Genomic DNA, 24436 nt, shown 5'->3' with positions numbered 1-24436 from the left:
TTACTTGAGGCTAGATGATACTACATGTTAGTCTCACAATAGAGCCGAGGAAAGGTTTCACAGTTTAAACCAATAATTTTAACAAAAGAAAGCTTTCAAATTGCAAAAAAATAAATAATTTTAACAGAACACAATAAAGGTAGTCTTGACGTTTTTAATACACAGTTACCTGTACACAAGGAAAAAAACACTAAAATGAAACATTTTCAAATTATAATATCCCTTTTCATTAAGCAATGAAGTTAATACTAGATTCAATTCTAACTAATCAATCATACATACATACGAGATCACACAAAGTAGAAAGAAAAAATAATTAATTAAAAAGTTTAGCATTGGACTGTACACAAGTCCAGTGTGTACTGGAGGGGCGTTAGGGAAACTGGGTGGTACCAAATAAGACAATTTTGATCGTAATACTTAGAATATAAAAAACTACAATGAATTATTACACAGGTAGAATCCAGAGGCTTAGCAGTCTTGAATGATTTTAGGTACAGAACATACATAAAAACCTAGCATTTCTCATTTTTGTCCTAAGCAAGATGCAACATCAAATTACACATTCACGATCTTTGAACATTTTCAGTATGAAAACAGAACAGGGACAGTTTTCCTGCGATAATGACTCCATGAAAAAAACTTCTTAGATTTAATTATATATATATTTTAAATAAAGTCTTTAGTCAAGTATCTGAGCATACATATAGTTTTACAAGATAGCAAAGGCAAAAACCTCACAATATGCAACATCCCCCTTTTCCAATATCAGATCATTGTAATAAAAAAAGTACCCATTACATTTTCATATGCCTTAAAAAAAATCTAAAATGAACTACAAGTTAAATGTCTGTCAAAATATTAGAGAATCCATCTTTGTTTCAAAAATGAAATAAGATATTGCTACTTTTTTAAACCAGAGTACAATAAAATGACAATGAAAAAAATACAAAGCACAACAGGAATTAAATTAGGAACTGACTGCCATTTGCCAACATCACTCCTTGTATTATGTAACAAAATAATGTTCCTGTAACAAAACAATTTTCATCACTGAATTAAAATGCTTTATGCAAAAGGAAAAAACATTCACACATTCTTAAAACATCTTATGACAAAATAAAAATGTATTCAAGAATGCTAAGCCCATAATTACGATTTTATTGCAACAGAACTAGAAAAAATAGATTATATTGCATTTACTAAAATGTTACAACTCCGGGGTTCGTTTTGGCGATGTCATTTGAATCAAAAAGGAAAAAATAGAAAACAAAACAGCTCTCGCATTAGTCCAAAAGGGATCCCAGGAATTGTCCATTCAAAATAATGGTGTACACAAGTATTTAGTAACAATTAAATGTTCCTGATTTAGAAATATTCTTCTTTTTTTATTGTATAAGTCAGTCTACAGCTAGTGTTTCTCACTAAGAAAAAAGTAAGTCTTCAAGGCGTTGCAAATCTAGAAACCTGTTACAAAAGGTTTGTTTTCATCCTCAATGATTCAAAAATCTTCAACTAAAGGGCGTCCTCTCTAATGATCCTGCAAAACACAGGTTCACGTCAATGACCAAGCACAGTAATACGTTTTACATAGATTTACATGTGCAAGTTGCATTACATAACCTTACAATAGTTAAACTCAACCTAATAGATGCCAGAATGGATTTACATGGAACTTTTATCAGATGTACTTTCAAACCTCCATACTTGAATTAAACCTCGCCTTTAAACCAGGGATCATCAACTACATTCAGCTGCAGGCAGATTCTCTTGAACGGATGGTCGGGGGGACGAGACATAATTACAAATAATTTTTAGACTGCAAATTAACCACAAGAAGCCCAAACATATTTAATATTTGACTAAAACAATTAAAAACGAATTTTCAAACCTTGCTGACATCATATCTCCGTAATGCGTGGAGATAATTAGGTACAGATTTCCAAAAAATAAAATCACTTGGAGCTGATTTCCTGGTGTTATTACAGTCTTTAATGTCCGGGGGGGTAGGCACACATAAAACCACCGCGGGCTGCCAGTTGGGGAACCCTGCTTTAAACCATTCAACATTCCTCCTAAAGGACTTCCGTGGTAAACAACAGACCTCAGGGGGTTGTGGGGTGGAGATGGTGCTGAGCGTTTGGATGGGTTCTCACCTGAAGGCCTGGGGCCTGTGTCTGCTGTGCACCTTGGCCATAGTAGGCCCCCTGTTGTCTGTAATACTCCACCCAGGCAGCACTGTAATCCGGAGGGGAGCTCTGCTGGGAGCCAGGGCCTGCTGCCTGGTCTGGGGAGAGGGGAGATAGAGGGTGAATAAGGGGAAGAGGAACGTCCTCTGACACGCACTCAAAAGACCAGCATATTGGAAGAGTGTAGAGGGCATGTAGGTGTAGTCTTACTCTGTTTCTTGTAGTATTCCTCCCATGCTTTGCTGTAGTCAGGGCCACTGCTCTGGGCTTGGCTCTGCTGACCTGTGCACAAGATAAAACCAGGGTCAATAAGATACACACCAAACAGACCAAGAACTCTGATTAATGTTCGCCTCCATAAATTCAATTTCTTCAACTCAAATACATTCAGTTATACAAACAAAAGCCACATTTACATGACTGACGAAATCAAGAAGCAACCCAGCTACACAATCATGTAATAAATTGTCGACTTCAATCATCGCAGTCAAACAAAACCTCCTGCGTATCAACTACACGTTGACATGATATTTCTACTCAGACACTCTTGGCATGGAACTTTTTAAAATGAGGGCAGGTTTGAGGTCTGGTTTAGAGGTGTATCCAGGGCACATTCCCAGCGAGGGAGAACGGTTGCACATGCAGACAGGTATTCGTTTAACAAGTGGGTCACCAGTAGGGGCCAACTGCCCACAGGCACCCCAAACCAACCAGGAAGCGAGTCTCAAAGAGAAATGATCAATCAGCACTCACTTGCAAATAACCTATCATGAGACTACAAACCCTGAGAGGGGGGCTCGGACCAGTGACTCAGACTTAGTAATGTTACACAAGCGATAAAGGCTAGTAGACGATGTTAGTATTGAGCTCCCTTCTCTGTTCTCCCCCAGAAGACTAGCACTTGCCTAGCTTTTTATAATACTGCTCCCATGCTTTGGAATAGTCCGTCTGGTCGGTCTGGGATCCATTGAGACCTGCAACCAGACACAGATAACACTGTTGGAGGACAGAGTTACTGCATGAGGACCTTTCAGTGGAGGTTGAAGCTGTGGCTTACCATCCAGACATGGCACTGTGTCCTATGGCCTCTACCCCATACCCTAACTTAACCCTAACTAGAACTTCCATGGAGTGAACGTTCTCCTTGAAAAGTTTCTTCCCCATCTGACAATCTCCCAGAATGGATTTTTATTTATTTATTTTTTCAGCCAAAATCTGGACAATTAGCCACATTTTCAATGCAAGAACCACCCTGCCGCTGTCATAAGTTGGATTTAAATCCACTGCAGCAGTGCCAAAACCAGCCTGAACAAGTCTTGAATCTCTCCAATTCCTTCAGTCCTCTGAAATTGCTGTTCAACTGGATAAGTCTCGTTAGAGAAGTAACATTGTGTTGCTTTATTCCGCTAAGTAAGCAGAGCATGAAACATGTCTAGTTTTAGTCCTCCTTCCACTTATTTGTCCACTTTCTTTTCACTGGGGAGGGACTTATGCCCCACATGACTGATTGCAATAGACTCCGTATGTATCAAGGAATCATTGTAATGAAATTTCAGGTTGATATTGGTATCAAGTGTTATGGGTATCCCAACCTAACCACAATGGGACAAGGCCACCCCAGCCATTAGTTGGAGAAGCAGGTAGACTTACTGGGGTCCTGCTGGCCCTGAGGCTGCCATGTCTGATATGTTGTGCCCCATCCACCTGTCATGAATGTCTGGGGTCCACTGTCACCACAAAACACAGAGACGCATGTTAGACATGTTTCACATGAATTGTTGTAGCCTGGATATTGTTACATAATTGTATTCATACTTTGGTCAGTGTAAGTAGTTCAAAGCAAGTTTGACAAATGTAACAGTGGTAAAAAAACAAGAAGCTGCTCACTTCTGGTGAGGGGTAGCTGGTCCTTGACCAAAGGGGTTCAGACCAAAACTGCTGTTTCCCCCCATTCCTGAGGCCTAGATGAGAGAGAGAAGCGGAGTCAGTGCTGAGACCAAGGTCTCTTTCCCAGATGAGCCCTGTATAGCAGCACAACAAACACATTAAACTACATATTCATATAAACAATAAAATACACATTAGACGTGCAAAAAACATTCGGTAAAAAGATCCCCTAACAACCATCTGAAATTCCCTAGAGCCACCAATTTTAAAGTGTATTGTAGATTATTCCACACGTAAGGTGCAAGGAAAAGGTTGATTTACCTAACTCTAGACACTAAAGGAGTCTAGAGAACCAAACCTGTGAACTGGTTTGATAACTTGTCAATTTAAATCTTAACAGTGATATTAGGTAAGTCCAACTTGTGGAGCAAGAGTAATGATGTGATGATCTAAGTGACTTCAAAGAGGTCCAGCCAACCGTTTCATAGTACTGCTCATCATAGTGATGAAAAACAGCATCCGAGGGTTTAAGAGTAGAGGCAGCTGCACTTTCATAAATAGCATAAAAATAACCTCAAGTTTGACTGCATTCTGCTTCCTGCTGACTACAGAGATTAGATCAGTTTCTGTAAAAAAAAAATTTTACAGCCCACTTTAAATCTTAGAGGACTGAACCTGTTTAGAAACTGTTGTTTTAAAAGATAAATCATTCAACTCAAATACCAAGGTATTTCTATGCATTGACTCATTTGATTATAGAACCATCCAATAAACAGGGACGCAAACTGAGGGCCCAAAAAGCGGATATTTTCTTTTTACTGAAACACGCAAAAAAAAAATCCCTGCTAGGGGGAAACACAGGTTATTAAACAAAGAATATGATCTACATGATCAGCCTCTAAAATAAATTGTGGTTAATGTGAACCTAACTCACAGCAAAAAAAAATGTAAAGATAGCAATCCATTGTTATTGGTTGCCTAGACTTTACTGCAAATTCTATTTTTGTTCTATTACAGTGGCCACTATAGACATCGATCAAGTGCACAAGACTACATGTAGACAAAAATAACGTTCACTGAGTAAAACCAATTATAATCCCCCTCACTCACGTGTTACGGTCAAGTTCACCACAAAAACAATATCTTTGGGCTACACAGCACATTATTACATTGTACACTTTCTGCCTGTGGACATCTGTTCTACAATGTGCCAACAAAAGTGAGAAAGAGGGAAAGAGTGTGGTGTTCTTTTCACCTCTATAGTGGCATACAGCTTAAGCAAGGCCCAGCTCCAGATAAACAAGTAGATTCAGGGATCAAGTGTAACAAGCAACACCTCATTCTCACCTAATTCATTCTAAAAATAGTGGCTACTTCATTAGCTTGTTAACATTTCACACAGATTGCCAGGGTCCAGTAAGCAACTAACGCATTATAACTTGAAGAACGGGCAAGGAGTCGTATACCAGTTAATACTATAGCGAATTGGTTAGGTTACTAATGTTTTTGAGTGATAAGGCTACAGAGAGCCGATTGGGAAAAGGGTCCGGTAGTCCCACGGTGCAAGTCTCCTGAGAAGCTCCTGACTTATCTTATGGCACACAATGGCCCATTTAAATTCCCAGAGGGAAGCCAAGCGGGAGTGAAAGGAATAGAGAACGCTGCATTTAAAAAAGGAGCGAGAGAGCGCAAGGGTTAGCTCATCTGATGATGTAACGTTAGCTGTCTGACTTTATTGGCAAGCTAATTTCCACACCATAAAGTCAATTATTTGATCAGATAAGTTGGCTAATGTTGCTCAACATTTCTCTGGCTAACTAACGGATAATTTGATCCAGCTGGCAAGATACTTAACAATGCTAATACTTGTTCCACACTTTCTCCCTCACCTCAAACGTTCATGAAGTACGCTTCATCATCTTCTCACCCAGTCTCCATGGTCAGGTTTCTCACCTAATATTACCTCTTCGTTATCATTCAGGGGATGCGCCGCTGTAACGAGCAAGCTGACTTTGCAGAGTGCGTGCTGATGCTGTAACTAGTAAATTGGTTGTCTCTTCAGTCACGTGCTGCTATGCATTCTGTTATGCCAACGATTGGCTGAGCCTTGGATATGGCCAGTATCGACCCCTGCGGAACACCTTCACATACTTCAAGAAACTCCGACTTAACCCCATCCACGACGATGGCCTGAGTTCTGTCACTAAGATAATCATGAACAGGTGTCAGCGCTCAGGCCTATCGTTTAACCCTGGGTGACATACTGGTGGATGGTATGGCCACACACCCCTTTGACATGTCCCTTCATGAATATCAGGCCAGACAATAGATTGTTTTTGTTTGTGGGAGGGGGGCATAAGACCACCTACCCCAATCTTCTCATCGATCAGCTGGCGGGCCATTTCCATCTGTTGGGATGTGCCGCGGATGGAGAAAATGCGCACGTTGGGGTCGGTGTTGGGCGGTGGGTTTCTCTGCAGCTCCACGTGCGCTCCAGACTGCTGGTTGATGTTCTTGATGGTTTCGCCACCTTTACGAAAGGGGAAATTCAAAACGTGAGTCAAAGTCAGCAACAAATGCACAAGTGTCAATTTGATCTCCAATCAGTGCTTACTCTGCTGTCTGATTCCATTCTTTAGGCTTCACCACAATTACCTAAACTCATCCGACTGGAGGTTAGACTGGTAGTGATAACTATAGGAGACCCTGGCATGTGTCCCTCAGCTCCATGCCCATTCTATTTGAACATCCGTGCTAATCAGAGACTAAGGTCGACAACACTTCCTCCCCCACGCTGACGAATCAGACTGTAGCTTCCTGACTTATGAAGGAGTGCAATTAAACCAGCAGGGAGAAATTAAATATAGCTGTCGGAGAAAAGACACCAATTAAAGCGTATCCTCTTTCTAGGATATTGTTTCTCCTTTGGCCCCTTTCTTTCCCAGCCTCATGTGTGGTGAGGGAACAACGTCCTCCCCCTTCTCCTGCCATCCCAGTGAATGGAGCGAGGGGGCTTCCCAAGGGAACACCAAGACTGCCCCAACATCAATTACACATTTGTTCACTGGTGGCTGACAGGTGGACCTTGCAGTTAAAACCAGTCATCCAAACCTCTCCTCCTCCTGTAGCCTCTTCCCAGTTGCCAATAGACTACACATGGTCCATTAACCCATTGTCAACCAAATAAAACTTCTGTCTTAATGAAGCCATTATGAGGTCCCCTCAGTCAGAGAGCAAATGGGAATGAAGAGAAACAATTATTAATTTAATGGACTGGGCCTTGCTGGTGCCACATCATATGACCTTATTATTGAGACTGGGTTAGTGAGCTGGACCAAAAGGAGGGGATACAAAGTGCAACTGGTGAGGGATTTTGGGTAAGTGGGAGGTTTAATTAAAATACAAGTTCATGAAGAATAGTTCCTAGGGGCTTAAAATGCCATGCTTACCCACTCATCTAATGTATTGACATATGGGTCTTAATGAACAAAGAAAATACATTTAAAAGCCAAAACACAGGATGCTATACCATGGTATACAAAATAAAAGTAGGCCTGTTCAACCCATTATAAAAAGTTTCAAGGTTGAGAATATAAAGTATGGGGTATGGGTGGGTGGGTGACCCAAGTTACCAGGCTCTGTGCGTATTGGAGGGAGGGTGTAATCAGTGGCTCAAGCAGCAGCATAAAGTCATCATAAAGATATTAATCACCTCAGTCTTTAAGGCCAGGCAGACAGGGCCCAGACCCACAGCCATATTGGACTAGTTCATATGCTAATGCAGGGAGGGGGAGGCGTAATGCCCAGGTGTATTTGCCCCCCCACCTCACAAAAGCCTCTTGACATTTCTATTGCCTGGTTTTGATTATAGGTATAGAGCCCCCTTCAAACCTCACCCACCACAGCGCACACATCCATCCATAGGATAGGGACACACTCAGGGTTTCCTCCGAAGCGCAATGGTCAATGACTTAAATAGCTGGCAATAGAGTGAACATGAATAGCCAATAGCCTAATTCCACTCATTCATTCCCTCACTCCACTATTGGACTGAAAGGACCTCAGATGCCAGAAAACCTTCCACGTGGGGGCTGTTATTAGGAACCTTCAACAATTAATATCACATTACATGCATTATCCCCCTCATTAAGCCCTAAAGGCAAGGGACAGAATACCACTTGTGCTCTATACATGAGCCAGGGGAAAGGGGTGGCTGGATCCACACCATATTGGCTCATTGTGCAACTTTAAATGCCATTTCATCACGAGAAAAAAAGCACAAGCTAATGGACTGGTAATGATGCACTTTTTGCATAATCTAGGCTTTTGAATAATTTTCCTATTTATACACCATGAGGTTGGAATAATACTGTGAAAATGATAATGCCCTTTTAGTGTAAGAGCTGTTTGATGGGATGGAGTTTTGGCCTGCCTGGTCACATCTCCAGGTGGTAAGTTAGTCCAATAAGAAAGAGATCCAAACCTCTCTGCCAATAAGAGCTAGTTTTCAGTTTTCCCCACCCCTCTCAGACCACTGGCAGAATGGCCCGTACTGAAGAGCTCAGTAACTTTCAATGTGGCACCGTAATAGGATGCAATCTTTTCAAAAAGTCAGTTGTCAAATATCTGCCCTGCTAGAGCTAACCCAGTCAACTGTAAGTGCTGTTATCGTGAAGTGGAAAATCTAGGAGCAACAGCTGCGAAGTGGTAGGCCACACAAGCTCACAGAACGGGACACCGTGCTTAAAATTGTCAAGCAGGTGTCCACATACTTTTGGTCATGTAGTGTATTGTGTGTATTTCTTACAATTTTAATTAAAACAATAACAGGTACTTAACAGATACCCAGGACTGTTTCGATATTGAGAAAAATAAAATAAAAAATTGGCTGCATTGGACATTTAAGTGATGAAGACCACTAGTCAAGAAATGATGAACTGAAAGATGAAATGCTCCATTAGTGTTTGGTTTTCCCTGAGTAGGATAAGTGGGGAACATGCCTGTACATATCTCTACATTAGTGCCTATTTGTTCATACATTCAAAAGGACACAAACTGGTTATTGGATGACTGAAATGCATCCAAATGATGACTGATAGATTGTTGCTGTTGTTGGTAATGGATCTTGACACCACCAAATGTAAAACTCACTGAATCTATTAGAAGGCGTTTGGATTCTAGGCATGACTTGTCTAGTTAAATAGAAGTTAAATCCAAAAAATACATTCCTCACCTTTCCCAATCACCAGGCCACACTTGTCGGCGGGTATCGTGTATGTCACTTCCTGCAGTCCACCGGGTGCACCCATGCTCCAGTCCCCACGGCCTCTGCCCCGGCCTCTGGGGCCCACGGGACCCCCAAAGCCATCCCGATCCTGTAGCGAGGAAACATAAGGCGTGACTACAGGCCCGGAAGACCTCAAATGACATTACACATCTTACACTCAACCTCTTAACACTTCCTCCCCAAGAATAACCACTGCAGCCGTGTCTGACGTCAAACAAAAAAATGCAACAGTTCAGATTGACAGATATTCTTAATTCTCCTCCAATGCGTTTGACTTGCATCACTTTACCTGGGGCTCAATAGAAAGTTCACCAGGGGATATGACCAAGTGCGCCACCCTGTGGGAGTCCGTATGGACTATCCTCCTAGTGTCTGCCTCCTAGGGGCAGTAGGTCAGCTGACAGAACTAGTGATGAGGTGGAGCCCCACTACCCTTTTACCTGTCTGAGTAGGTCCCCCCCACCACCGGGCAAAGGGGTCCAGGCAGACCTGAGAGGGGTCCAGGCAACTAGGAACTGGGCTGAGGACTGCTACATGGACAACAAGGGAGTTTAAGTGGCATGGCTTACTTTAGAAATACTCTTTGAGGGGGGGGGGGGGTTGTTCCTTTCAGGGCAAAAAAACCTAGATTAAGTGTAGTGGTCTGCAGTGCTGTACCTGTGCCGTGTGGACCAGCTCGTTGATGAGGTGAACAGCATGCTGGCAGCGATCAGGCTGGCCCATCACCTGGGCAATCCGGTCAGGGCTGATGCCATCGTCTGAAGGAGAGGGGGACACTAGTCAGAACTGTTACATTAAAGACCAAACGTTAAGTCATGTCACAGAAATCACACATACTGTTTTACATTGTGTCGTCAAGACCACCTGTGTGAGTCGATTGAGGAAAATGACGGGCAAACTAGACAGATTTAAGGTCAAGGTCATCACTAATCTTGACAATTGCATTAGCCATCTAGCACAATGTAAAAAGACTAATAGAAAGGGACGTTCTCACCTGGTTTGAACTGGATCCTGACCCCAGAGTCATTCTGGATCTTCTTGATCATCTCTCCGTTCCTGCCAATGACGATGCCCACAGCAAACCTGGGGACTGCCACATCCAGACTGCTTCCCCCCAGTCTGGATCCAAAGTCTCCCCTGTTGGCCCGGAAGTCTCCCTGGTCCTTGTCCCGGATTATCTCTACCACCAGCTCCCGTGCTTGCTACAAAATACCCATGCCACCAGCACAGAAAGGGTTAACTTAGAAAATGTTCTAACTGATCGACAAAAAGGTTGATTGATACCTCTTTTCACTGGGATTCTCTGCCTCTAACCCTATTACAGGGGCTGAGTCACTGGCTTACTAGGGCTCTTTCATACCGTCCCTAGGAGGGGTGCGTCACCTGAGTGGGTTGAGTCACTGATGTGATCTACCTGTCTGGGTTGCGCCCCCCCCCCCCCGCGGGTTGTGCAGTGGCAGAGAACTTTGTGGGCTATACCCGGCCTTGGCTCAGGATGGTAAGTTGGTGATTGAAGATATCCCTCTAGTGGTGTGGGGCCTGTGCTTTGGCAAAGTAGGTGGGGTTTTATATCCTTCCTGTTTGGCCCTGTCAGGGGGTGTCGTCAGATGGAGCCACAGTGTCTCCTGACCCCTCCTGTCTCAGCCTCCAGTTTTATGCTGCAGTAGTTTGTGTCGGGGGGCTAGGGTCAGTTTGTTATATCTGGAGTACTTCTCCTGTCCTATCCAGTGTCCTGTGTGAATTTAAGTATGCTCTCTCTAATTCTCTCTTTCTGAGGACCTGAGCCCTAGGACCATGCCTCAGGACTACCTGACATGATGACTCCTTGCTGTCCCCAGTCCACCTGGCCATGCTGCTGCTCCAGTGTCAACTGTTCTGCCTGTGATTATTATTATTATTTGACCATGCTGGTAATTTATGAACATATACACATCTTGGCCATGTTCTGTTACAATCTCCACCCGGCACAGCCAGAAGAGGACTGGCCACCCCACATAGCCTGGTTCCTCTCTAGGTTCCTTCCTAGGTTTTGGCCTTTCTAGGGAGTTTTTCCTAGCCACCGTGCTGCTACACCTGGGTTTTAGGCTGAGTTTCTGTACAGCTCTTTGAGATATCAGCTGATGTTCGAGGGCTATATAAATACATTTGATTTGATTTTGAATCCTCTCTCCTTAAAACACATTGGCCTAAAATGTTTTTACCTCTGACACGTTTTTATAAGCAGGCGTGGAGCGAGGATATGAAGGACAATAGCCTGGTTTGAGGAACTGACCTGTACTTTGTAGGGGTCCCCAGTGATTCTCAGGGGTTTGTCTGCTCCAGTGGGCATAGGGCCATCCTGGATCATGATCATCTTCACACCAGTTCTCTCCTGTGGGGAGCAAGCAGGGAACACATTATCATAAATTCACACATCAGAACTCCCAACTTCAGATGTAGCGAAGAAGTGAGATGGTTGAATCATAATTGACACTGAACCCAGAACGAGTAGATAGCTGAAGTTAACAATAAGAAGTTATTTCAATAGCCAAGGTTTTTGAAGATCTGCCTAAACTAGTGTAATTAACTTCTATAACTCATAACACATTAGTTCAGGCCATGACAACTTCAGGCACTTGTCCTCTGGTGTTTAGCCTATATTTACACAATTAAAAGTCTCATTAAAGTTCTGCTACATTTTCTGGCACTTCCCACATGTCAGCATCCGTTTGGACATGAGGCTGTAGTCACATACAATTTACATTTTTTGTTGTGTGAATATTATTCCAATGTTGGCCTCTGATCGGAGTACTGTTCAACTGTGTTGTTGTTTTTCTCTCCTTTTCCAGTTGTACAACTTATCTATATTCTTCTTGTCAGACTATTTTTTATAATTTAAGCCACCAAATAAAATCACTAAGAACGTGTGTGTTCTAGGTGCATATGTGCTTCATCCACAGACCACAGAACCTACTGGAAGTACCTAGTGCTCCCCTACCTGCAGTTGTTTGATGGTGTCCCCTCCCTTGCCGATGACCAGGCCCACTTTGCTGGCAGGGATTAGGATCTCCTGGATGGCGCTGTTGCCGTCCATCTCACTGTGGAAGCCTGGGCCGTTTCGACACCGGTCCACGATCTGGCTCAGCAGCCTCTTGGCCTGCCTGGTGGGAGAGGAGGGGCACACTCCACTGTCACACCTTTGTTCATGATCAGCCAAACCATGCACGCAAATTATACACAGTGGGTTTCTCCATTTGCAAAAACAAGATATTGAATAGTGTCAAAAAGTGATTGTTGAGGGGGCAACTCAACATCAATCTGGTGATGGTGATTATGGTTGAGTTGAGGGCGCCTCGATGCTGATAGAAATGTATTGCCAATCAAGTAGAATAATCATGTTAGCTCTACACGCAACATTTCTATCTGATCGCTGTACATAACTTTGGTTGCAAGACCCTGGGAGAACCTCAATTGCATCCTCCCTGCGTTCTCTCTCCTTGCCTCCTTCTCAAACCCCATTAGAGGGGAGGGACTTCAGGCATTCTCATCCAATGGGTTTTGAGTAGGAGGCGAGGAGTATGCAATTGAGATTCTTCCCGAAAGGAATGTGGTGTGACTTACTCAATGTTCTCTGGGCTTCCAGTTAGAGTGCAGGGCCTGTCCATCATGCCTCCGCTCTCTGTTACACAACACACGCTCCATTAACCAGACACACATGCACCCGCACATTCATTGGTCTTTCTATAAATAAAAAAAGGGGCCAATGTGTGGCATTGGGATCAACATTTTAAAAATTAAATATTTTTTATTTAGTTATACGTGTACAAACATCAGCTAGGATTATAAATATCCTTTAAAATAGGAGGTGTAAGACAAATGTTTGTCATTTCATAACATGATCCTATTGTGAATAAGCCCACTAGGCTACTATGTCATTTGTTGTCAATCTAATATCCAGAATAATGGAAAGGAATATAGAGTTAGGCATTGCAATTAGTCCATCCTACACTAATGAACACAGTAGAGGCATACACATATCCTGAGTCGCGCAGCGGTCTAAGGCACTGCATCTCAGTGCTAGATGCGTCACTACAGACCCTGGTCTGATTCCAGGCTGTATCACACCAGGCCGTGATTGGAAGTGCCATAGGGCGGCGCACAATTGGCCCAGCATCGTCCGTGTTAGGGTTTGGCCAGGGTAGGTTGTCATTGGAAATAAGAATTTGTTCTTAACTGACTTGCCTAGTAAAAAAAAAAAGGTTAAATAAAAAAAAATATGAAAACAGCCTTCTGTTAAATCTAACGAGACACTGATGTAAATCAAGCAAACAGATGATCAACATCAATTTGCTATGGAAATTAGACCCATCGTGGATCACGGCACAGTCTTCATCGAGATAACGAATCAGACAAAAACATTCTGGATATTACTTGCGAACGCGGTTTATGCTGCACTTAGGCACAACAGCTGTTTGTCACTTGAGTGCCACCCAGAAAAAAGTTTCCTGAATCAGCTGATGTGTGAAAATATCACAACGCAACTAAACTGCTGGACATCCAATGCGCATTTAAGTATTATGCATAATTACTGACGAACCATGTCAATTACAGTATAGATTTTGGTTTTAAGTATCAGTTAGAAGCTGTCGATTTTGCCATCACATACATTTTGGATTTGTGTGCCCATGAAAACGTTTTTCAAGCCGTAACATAAGGAAACGCTAAATGTTACATACACTGAATAAAAGTATAAACGCAACATGTAAAGTATTGGTCCCATGTTTCATGAGCTGAAATGCACACAAAATCCTACTCAAATTTTGTGCTAAATTTGTTTATATCCCTGTTAGTTAACATTTCTCCTTCGCCAAGATAATCCATCCACCTGACAGGCAGCTGAAAAAACAGCTGATGTCAAGGAGCATGATCATTAAACAGGTGCACCTTGTACTGGGGACAATAAAAGGCCAATAAAATGTGTTTTTTTGTCACAACGCCACAAATGTCTCAAGTTGAGGGTGCATGCAATTGGCATGTTGACAGCAGGAATGTCCACCAGAGCTGTTGCCAGAGAATTTAATGTTCATTTCTCTACCATAAGCCACGTCCAACGTCATTTTAGAGAATTTGTCAAGACGTCCAACCGGCCTCACAACCACGCCAACCCAGGACCTCCACCTGCAGGATCGCCTGAGAGCAGCCACTTAAGACAGCTGAAGAAACCATGTATTTCTGTTTGTAATAAAGCCCATTTGTGTGGAAAAACATTCTAATTGGCTGGGCCTGGCTCCCCAGTTGATGGTCCTATGCCCTCCCAGGTCCACCCATGGCTCTACGCCCGCCCAGTCATGTGAAATCCATAGATAAGGACATCATTATTTAATTTCGATTGACTGATTTCCTTATATGAACTGTAACTTGGTAAAATCGTTGAAATTGTTGCATTTATATTTTTGTTCAGTATCGTTAGTGCATTTCCGAGACGGCCACACAAAAAGACTGTTCGAAAGCAAAATCCAGGATTCTTACCAAGTTCAAATTCAATGTAATTTAACTGACAAATAATTCATATATAAAACGACAAACACTGCCACAACCGCAAGGTAAGAAAAGTGGTGTCACAGGATTTGGGCAAACAAATCCATCAAAATACCAACCATGAGAAAGGTTTAAATCAACTCATGAAATTTACAAAGACAATTGGCAGATTATCATCAATGACTTATCAACAGCTGTAACAAGATGTCCACCGCAGGAAATCCTCACTGGTACCCTAGTTTATTGAAAGACCTATATACACAAACTCCGTGTTAACAACCTAAGTGCTACCTTATTAAATGTTTATGAAGTCACATGGTAATTAAACTACATAATACCACATCAAGGAATTCATGGTTGTATGTTTGGGATTTGACATGGCTTCAGTTTCTCTAAGCTGAACCTGTTAAGCAGGATATGTCATGACCATGCCTCGTACTCAAGGTGTGCTTCTGGGCATCACCGATCAGAGGAAAGACCTAACAGGCTACTCAGTCAAGTACCGACACTACTGGCTACAGTATAATGGGGCAGTGCCTCTTTAGGCAGAACTTACCTGCAGCAATCTGGATCTTGCAGCCTGACTCTAACTGAATTCTCGTGATCTGCTCTCCTCCTCTTCCAATGACTGAGTGTGGGTGAAAGGGGAATTACAAAAAGTCAATATCCCACCCCAAGTTACTTTAAATAGACACCAAACAGTAAATTGGAGTACTAGAAGTTGGAGTAAACCAATAGCTTTTGTTATCAACTGCCTAAAAGTGTCACTTACTGAATCCAACCATCTTATCAGGCACTTTGAAGTCTTCCGTCATAATAGCCCTGCAAGAGAGAAAAACAATCAATGACAAAACAGTAAATATCTGCTGTGATGTATAATCTCATTAGAAATTATAGGACAGTCTCATACTCATGAAAGCATGAAGGGATAGTTCACCCCCAAAAACAAAGATCCATCTTGTTAGATCGTGCCCATATTCCCTATTCAATTGGACTGAGGCCTGCAGATCTCAACACAACATGGACTGTGCTCGACTTGATCACTTTTGAGGCATGAAACACTGACAAACCTGAAATGGGGAGAGCTACCTTTTAAATTAATGTCATTCTGTGGCAAGTCTGGTGACAAGACAAACCACAGAGCTTCATGCAGAACACAGGCCAAGACATTAGCCTATCTGAGACTTGTTACCGGATACACTGGCAGTAGTGAGGTTGACAGCTTGATTGAGCTACTATTAATCAATATCCACACACAAATGGTCATTTGAGAAGATAAGACTCACCTTTGATGTACCATTCCACCTAGCTGGTTACCTACTGAGAAACAAGGGAGAATCGAGAGGGGAAGTGAAAAGGGAAAAACAATAGACGGGTTAGCTATTGTTAACAATTCACGCGCATCAAAGGGGTAGAAGGCCATGTGTTATGGTTCTGGATAGCCAGAATCAATGTCAACTGCCATGTGGTGGCTCATGTCATCTTGTTCTTGATACCATGTCTTGTTTTGAGGTGTATTGACTGATATCACGTTTATGCTAATATCACAAAATTTGCTAGCTAACAACAACTGTAATGATGTATTTGAGACAAGTGCTCATTGTGCAACTTAAATTATGTGTTCTATAAACATTGGACTAAATATAGTTTACATGACACCAACAATCTAAGCCAACCAAGTCCGTTTTGTCACAGTTGCGCACGCATCGGTTTTGTTGCTAAACAACCAACCCATCTATTAGACTGAAACAAAACTAATAAAACAAGGTAAAAAAAAAAGTTTCTGCTGAACTGAGTGACAGGGTGGATTGGCTGGAAACAGATGGTTCAAATCAAATCTAAGTTAATTAGTCACGTGCGCCGAATACAACAGCTGTAGAGACCTTACAGTGAAATGCTTACTTACAGGCTCTAACCAATAGTGCAAAAAATCTATATATAATATAATAATAAAAAACAAGAAAATACAAAGGTAAAAAAAAAAAAATTCCAGTAGTTATTTGAAAAAAATCTATATGGCTACATACCGCAAAATAATTTTGGACAATATTATAAATCGATACTTCGTTTTGTAGCGTTAGCTAGCGCTAGACAGCTGTACCTGCACCACAACTCTGGTATTTATCACCTTATCCTTCACCTTTTCAAACAGTGAGTCAACATGTTTTCAGCACTTTTATTTTCATGTTCTCTCGTCTCTCTGCAGCAGACATACAGAAAGCAATGTTCGGAACATCAAATCTGAAATATCGATTCTCAATTCATATAGAACCATATCGTATCTGCACCCAAGTAGGGTGATTATATAACGTGAGGTTCCTGGCAATTTCCCCTCACACAATCCAGTGTGTCAGTGTCAACGCACAGCAGGGGGGTGCTCTGCTAGGGAAATGAGGTGTGTATGGGTGTCGTTCAGAGAGGTAGTACGTGGGTCAATAGTTATTGACCCAGACTTGCATTTTGACAGGTCGTAATAAGCAGTGGGCTTAAAGGGTCACTGAAGGATATGGAGCTACTGACGTTACACCATAAAATCATATCTAGGTTCACTAAAGCTTACGTAATTTGCACATATGTTTGTTGGAAATGCAACGAGGTAAAGAAATGGAATGCCTTAGCCCGCAGAGCCAACCCGCTTGCTTGCTTAAAGCTGCACCAGGGTCAGACAGCATCCCTGTAGATTAAAACACCGCTGGGCCGGCGCGAAATATAGCTTGAGAAAAGTACCCCAATCCAGGGACGAGAAATGCATTGTACTTCGAATTGTCCCATTATCCAAACTGTTACACCGAAAAGATTGAACGACTGCTAGTTTTCTGAGCCATATCTCGCACTGGCTCTGTGGGGTCTTAAACTACACAGGAATGCTGTTGGACGATAGTGCAGCTGTAAGCAAATGGGTCAGATCTGCTAGCTAAGAAAGCCGAAAATATTAAGTGTATGATGTGGTGTTAATTCACACAATGACAATACACTGCAAAGGACTTGCGCTTAGCCTAAATGGTGTTAAATGGTACTTGTACAATTAAACAAATGACGAGTAAGGACCTAACAGGGATGACAGATATAATATTTACACAGTGTAACAGCCGACTGTTACATTTCATATTGTGTAACCTTGAGAAACAAAAAAGCAGTGTTGAAAAGTGTTATCCAGCCAAACCTCCACCAGAATTGCACAACTTATTCAACCATGCATTCAAGGATAAAATATACCACACCATGACAAGATAAGAGGACAATAACTGACTAGAGTTTCCACTTCATGGACATGAAATTGCTCACATCTGCATTTTGGGTGCATACGTGTAGCCACACGTATCATTCCACCACTCTGCAAAGTCCCACCCTTATGGGGTAACTACAATTTCAGGCACCTAACTGAAAATGCAGATGGCATAAAATGACATTGCATATATTTTGGTAAATTTTTTGGTTTGCCAGGTTTCAAACGGCGAGTGCAAACAGAATGTAGCGGAATTGTGAACAGAGGGCTTCAAAGCAGAAATGCATAGTAAACTTTGATTACGTTGACTCTTCTGACTATCAGACAAGACCTCTCTTATCCCCTTATTACATTAGGCCCAGCCATTTCCTATTCTATAACATCCCGAGTTCAAATGCTCAGACAGAACTGCTTGCTCTGGGAAAGTCTGGAGTTAAGTCATGAGTAAAGCCTTACATAGCTGCCGTATGTTGCTCATGCTTTAACTGGGCCTGTAAGGGAATTTTACAAAAGGCTTTTTCCCCCCATGAACTAGTCTCATCTTATCCATGTAATTCCTTCAAAGGGGTTAGACTGCTGCAGCCCGTTTGCTGAACTGATTCTACTGCAAGATGGGGCAAAAACACTAACACCTCAGGAAATTACAAATGCTATAACCAATGCCATAGTAATAGAAGCACAAACCTGAAGCCAATGCAGCAAGATCATTAATGTGGGCTTACTAACAAATGAAATCCAGTTATCAGTTGTGCTATCCACGCAAATGTTTTCATCGGTCAATAATGACAAGTTCAAAAAAGGAATGGGTTTATAAATTGCAACACGTGAAATAAGCTCAAGCAGCATTATCCACATTTATAGATGCACGGTTCCTTTTTCTTTACTTGGTGGACACAGCCTCTAACCACAAACCTTTTACTTGCTGCTGCTGCTCTAGGACCTTTTTTTCTCTCTGACAGCTTTGGAGGCATGTAACCTGTAGCTCATGACTTCTCACACAACCAGTGTCAATCATATCTGTAGCACCTAGAGCATTGTACTGCAGGAGGAGGGAGGGTTGGAATGATAAATCCCATCAATGGCCTCTGGGTATCTACTCCTTTTCGGACCTAACAGTAAATGTACTTTGTGGTGGAGGAGAGTAATCCTGCACTGAAATAACACAGGACGAGGAGGAGAGAGCACTTTGGTTGTCTGAAGCACTTCCTAATTCCAGGCAAGTGGTTACTCTTCCCAACTCCACATTCCCCCTCCCATTTGCCCAGGCCAGATGCTAGCCAGCCCCCTGCCAGTACAATGCCATGTCACTCCTCAACAGCCGTGCTATCCAGCGGGCCCTTTGCTCAACGTGAATACCGGCTAGCTGCTACACCTTCCAAAAAGGCTAGGCTACATGACATTGAACATACATTAACATTAAGTGTCAAAGGATCTCACATTATGTAGTGATGTCACTGCTGATCTCTTGACATGGGTCGCGGGTTATCCAGTTAAGTTCAAATCAAATCAAATCAAATTTATTTATATAGCCCTTCGTACATCAGCTGATATCTCAAAGTGCTGTACAGAAACCCAGCCTAAAACCCCAAACAGCAAACAATGCAGGTGTAAAAGCACGGTGGCTAGGAAAAACTCCCTAGAAAGGCCAAAACCTAGGAAGAAACCTAGAGAGGAACCGGGCTATGTGGGGTGGCCAGTTGGCTACACTATGGTCTCAAGACAACTGATATATGGACTGCATTTAAAAAGGACCAAGGAGGACCAAGCAGTTAAGTAATAGTTTTGGTTGCAATGGCTTTCCTGACCGGGTTTGATTAAGCCAACAATATTTGTTAAGTGTTGTATTGCAGTCCTCATACATTATGGTAAGAGTGCATAAAACCTGACAGATATGCACAAGCATCCAAACACTCACACTCGGGTGCAACACTCAGAGCTATTTACAGAGTACCCTGTTTAGTGTACTGTAACTGGGATATGTGTCGGGGATTATGTTTAGCAGAAAGATTGTTTAGTATAGAGGTGGACCACATGCATTGTGTATGAAGGTATGTGAAGAGATCCACCACCGACTTACCTCCATCATCCATCGAGCGCTTTTGGCCTCCGTAGCCGTAGAGAGAGGGGTCTAGGACTGGAGAGGAGTTGTTCATGTGGGGCATCTGGTCACCTCCCATCTTAGCTGCAATCTGAGGAGACAATAGGGATGAGAAAGAGGGGGAGGGCTAGAATGAACAAACAGATTGCAACAACAAACTACTCATATTAAAAAAGGTTTTATTTGACCTTTAATTTCCAGTCATACGGTCAAACTATTACTCAAAACGAAGTACTACTTTTCATAGCAAAACAAAACTTATTTTAGTAGTCAACGTGGAGCTGTTTTTTACTCTCCCAGCCCACTACAACTGAATGCAATTGAAAGGCAGTAACTATCTTCTGAAACTAGCTACCAGACATGCACATTACAAAACACTGCCTGCATCACCTTGCCCCAAATTATCCACTTCCAACTCCAATTAACTGCATGTATTCTCTGGAGATAGACGTTCAAATCTAAATGCTGCACAAAAGCATTAAGGCCCGTTTCTCCTAAACCCCTCATCCGCAACCACATCTCTCCATTCAAAAAGTATATCGTTTCAGAAAATTACACAAAATTGATGTAATTTCTGCAATATGAAAATACAATGTCTCCAATTAGAGGATGACAATTGAAGCCTTGCACCACCCTCAGGCATCATTATCTACTTCAGAGTCGCCACACCGAGCTGCCTGCCTGGAAGTGAGATAGTAGGAGAGAATTTTTTTTAACTGCCCTCCAACATGGCTCCTGATCCCAGTCAGAGCTGAACTGGGTAGGGGGCCGAGTGAGGGCTAAACCTCTGGCCTAGGGCCAAACCTTCTTTCTGGGGAATGTTGGGGTTGGTATGTCAGCAATGTGAGCTGCACACAATAAATCAACTAGCCGGGGAAAGGCTTGGGCCTAGTAGTGTAGAACGAGGTAAACACGCAGAGTCCTCTCAGTTCAACTGCTGCTGACTGTCAAGGGGGTTTGGGGCAGGCTAGGTCCATGAGGAAAGAAATGACAGAGGATATCCTGTTGCTCGGGGAACATCCCCTCGAGTTGGGTGAGAGGCCTGTTTGCTCTGAAACTACCAGTCAAACACTTCCATGTGCTGGAGGAGAGCCAAGGGGAAATTCACTCAATCTCTGCATACTACACTGTGGGGTTAATGTTAAGATTATTTTAGTCCATGATGTTCTAGTCATTTTGATATTGCGATAAAGACAAATTAATGATTGTATTTTTTTTTTATCACAGCAGACTTGTCTAAACATTCACATTAATATGCAGCTGAACATATAGATTATATATATATTTTTAATGTACTTGGCAATCTAACCCTTTACACAAATAAATGGGTATGAGAGAGGCGAATATAAATATGGAGCTGAAACTTCAGGAGTACTTGAATTAAGAAGCAACGAGAAGCATTTGCTTGATCAGAGAGATTAGCAACTGAACAGCAACATTGAATGCCAGCACTGTTCAGTCACAATACCAGATACTCATATATAGGGCCTACAGATGATCTGTAAACATCCACCATTCCCAGAAAATATAACACTCTTGTGCTGGGCTATTCTGGGGTGGAGTGCTCCTTGAAGGTAGCATTTCATAGAAACACATGATATCTTTGGTCTCCATACTGGGGGACTCCTGTGGGGCGCAGCGGTCTAAGGCACTGTATCTCAGTGCTATAGAGGTGTCACTACAGACCCTGGTTCCATTCCAGGCTGTATCACAACGGGCCATGATTGGAAGTCGCACAAGGTGGCGCACAATTGTCCTAGCGCCGTCCTGGTTAGGGTTTGGCCGAAGTATGCAGTCATTGTAAATAAGAATTTGTTCTTAATTGACTTGCCCAGTTAAATAAAGGGTCAATAAAAAATTTAAAAAATACAGATAGGCAGGCAGTAAAAGATTCAGTGACTCTGGTCACTGGCTCAGTGTTATTATTTGCCCTACAGAGTTGTTAAAAGCTAAATGGGCAAATGGCAGTCCAATTACTCTTCCAACGTCCAAGAAGCACAGACCTGGGACCTATAGGGAAGCTGCAAGGGAAAGCTGGGTGCCACTGTTATCAGAGGAAAACAAACTGGACCCACAAGCCCGATGCATGAGTACAAAGCCACATGCCCTTGTAGCACCTGGGATAAGCACACAGCTGAGACAGAGTGGGGGGAAAGACCCCAAAGGAATTATTAAATGGACACCAGTGCACCCAGATATGTGCTTATGTCATATGCTCATCTAGGTTTATTCGCAGGAAAGTGTCTTTGCCTGTCAGGGAGAATATGTTATGAATGTCTACGTTTGTGTCAGTTAAGGCAATGAAGACAAATAGTTGCGTTTGAAATATTAGGTTGAAATATGCAGTTTGTTCAGCTCACTTTCATAGGGCCCGGGACATATGACAAGATGAGAACAGGTGTGTTTTTGCCCTAGGTGTCAACGCTTCACAAGAACTTGGCCCAGAATGCAGACACTGACTAGGAAGGAATGGGAAGTGGTGTGGCGTGGCTTTATTTCACTGTGTGCAATAGCCTACTTCCTGAAATTATAGACTCGAATAGTAATCTCAGGAAACCTTAACTATGTTGCTTACATGCTACTGGCATTTTAGATGGAATAACTTGCAGTCGTGGTGTGGTCAATTGTAGTCTACACATTATGGCCGTGTTGGGTTTACAGACCAATATATAACTTGATCAACTACATACAGGACGTTTGGTCATAGGCCAAATTAAATAACGCTAACTTTGAGATGTCAAGAAGTACCTAGTTCAACCAATGCATAAGTAACATTTAGGCTGCACGTCGTTAGCTAGCTAACTAGATAATGTCATCTTGCTAGCTAATGGGCTTCCATCGCAAGACTGAGTATTAACATTATCTAACCAGCTAGTTATTAGTGACTGATAAGGTCCAATTCAATTTTAGCTAGAGACAATATTATTAGGCAGTGTAGTTGTTGGCTATCTATTCTAACACCCTGTTGCAAACAAGAAAAGTTCAGCGATACCATTTCCCAGTAAGCGAGGAGGCTAGCGAGCTAACATTCGTTGTTGACGTTGCGATGCTAGTTTTCCGCGCATGTTCGCTAGTTAACTAGCTAGGCTTAGCTAACTTGTACAATCGAGGTTAGCTAGCTAGCATTACTACTAGACAATCACTCGATAGTTTATTTAACTACTGAATTCTGAACATTTTTGACATACAGCAGTGTAGTTAACAATTAATTTATCCAGTGTATGTTGGCGAGTGGTTACAAGGCAATTTAACACATAGTTGACGTGTTTCTGTTAGCAAGCTAACTTTTGACAGCGCGTGGCTGACATCAGCTGATATTTCTGGCTTCACCACGAAACTAGGCCACAATCATAGCTGGTATCGGCTAGTAGTGTGGTGGTAAAATAGCTAGTTAGCTAACTAGCTGAAACTTCCGTGGCTTTACAACAGGTTGCAGTTTGTTGCTTATGCCTTGTTTTAAAGTTACTCTCACTTCAGTTTTATGCAAGTGGTTTTCTTAGTTTCGTCCATCATGCTTTGCCTAATTCATTTGCTTGTTCTTTGACCTGACTGTTTATTGTCAGGCGTCCTTTGGCCCGCATTCTCTTAGCACTTGGAGCTTGTGTAGCTAACTTCAGTTTTTTTACAGGAGTGTTTTTTTTAGTAAAGAGGGGTCTGGGTTTATACGCTGCTTGAAGAAAAAAGTGCACTCCTCTACCACGCCGAATGGTCTTGCTCGTTTCCCGTCTGAAATCATTCGGTTTCTCTTCGTCGGAATTAATTACCTGTCGGGCCCGGTGTAAGGCGTCGGCGAAGCCATCTGCTTTCGTTCCAGGCTGAGCCACCGAGGCCTGTCCCTGTACCAGCTCCGCCATCATCATCATCCCTACAGCAGCTCTCAGCAACACACCAAAAAAAACTTCGGACTGGCGAGCAAATCAAGCAGCGCACGCACCGACCTCAGGAAGAGGAAGCTAAAACCACCCTATCTACACGATACCGCGAGATTCAGAACTATTTGTTTTGGACAGCTGAATTTGCTGAAATCACGCGATACTTGACAGCGTGACAATTTTAACCGGAAGAAGTACTACTGGAAGTCAGACGGTGCAAAAATATATTTTGTGTCGTCACTAGTTACCACAGCCACAAAGACAGAAACCCCACTTATTTCTAAGGTGGCCCTTCTGAAAAAGTGATTTTAAACTCTAACCTTAATCACACGGCTAACCTTATGCCTAACCCTAACCTTG

The 24436-nt window shown here is 42.5% G+C and overlaps 1 protein-coding gene across 8 annotated transcripts; it reads right to left on the bottom strand.

Annotated features, from left to right (window-relative positions):
* Positions 1-140: 140 nt before the first annotated feature.
* LOC124048963 (far upstream element-binding protein 3-like) lies at positions 141-24166 on the bottom strand. Of its 8 annotated transcripts, none has more exons than XM_046370189.1 (17): positions 23969-24165; positions 20184-20295; positions 16167-16200; positions 15653-15702; positions 15437-15508; positions 12964-13021; positions 12341-12503; positions 11636-11734; positions 10358-10565; positions 10021-10139; positions 9310-9451; positions 6446-6606; positions 4077-4150; positions 3840-3916; positions 2400-2471; positions 2157-2287; positions 141-1531 (listed from the first exon to the last, which is right to left on the bottom strand). In XM_046370189.1, the coding sequence occupies exons 1-17, from the start codon at positions 24065-24067 to the stop codon at positions 1502-1504; spliced, it is 1701 nt and encodes a 566-aa protein (XP_046226145.1). In that variant the 5' UTR covers positions 24068-24165; the 3' UTR covers positions 141-1501. The 8 variants fall into 8 exon arrangements, with proteins under 8 accessions (XP_046226145.1, XP_046226149.1, XP_046226147.1 ...); XM_046370193.1 differs by adding an exon at positions 3095-3163 and having other exon boundaries at positions 141-2287; positions 10021-10121; XM_046370191.1 differs by having other exon boundaries at positions 141-1540; positions 23969-24164.
* Between the last annotated feature and the right edge of the window lie 270 nt (positions 24167-24436).

Source organism: Oncorhynchus gorbuscha, linkage group LG11, assembly GCF_021184085.1.
Source record: "Oncorhynchus gorbuscha isolate QuinsamMale2020 ecotype Even-year linkage group LG11, OgorEven_v1.0, whole genome shotgun sequence".
NCBI lineage: Eukaryota > Metazoa > Chordata > Actinopteri > Salmoniformes > Salmonidae > Oncorhynchus > Oncorhynchus gorbuscha.
Note: the sequence above shows the minus strand (reverse complement) of the source record. Positions and strands in the feature narration are given on the sequence as shown.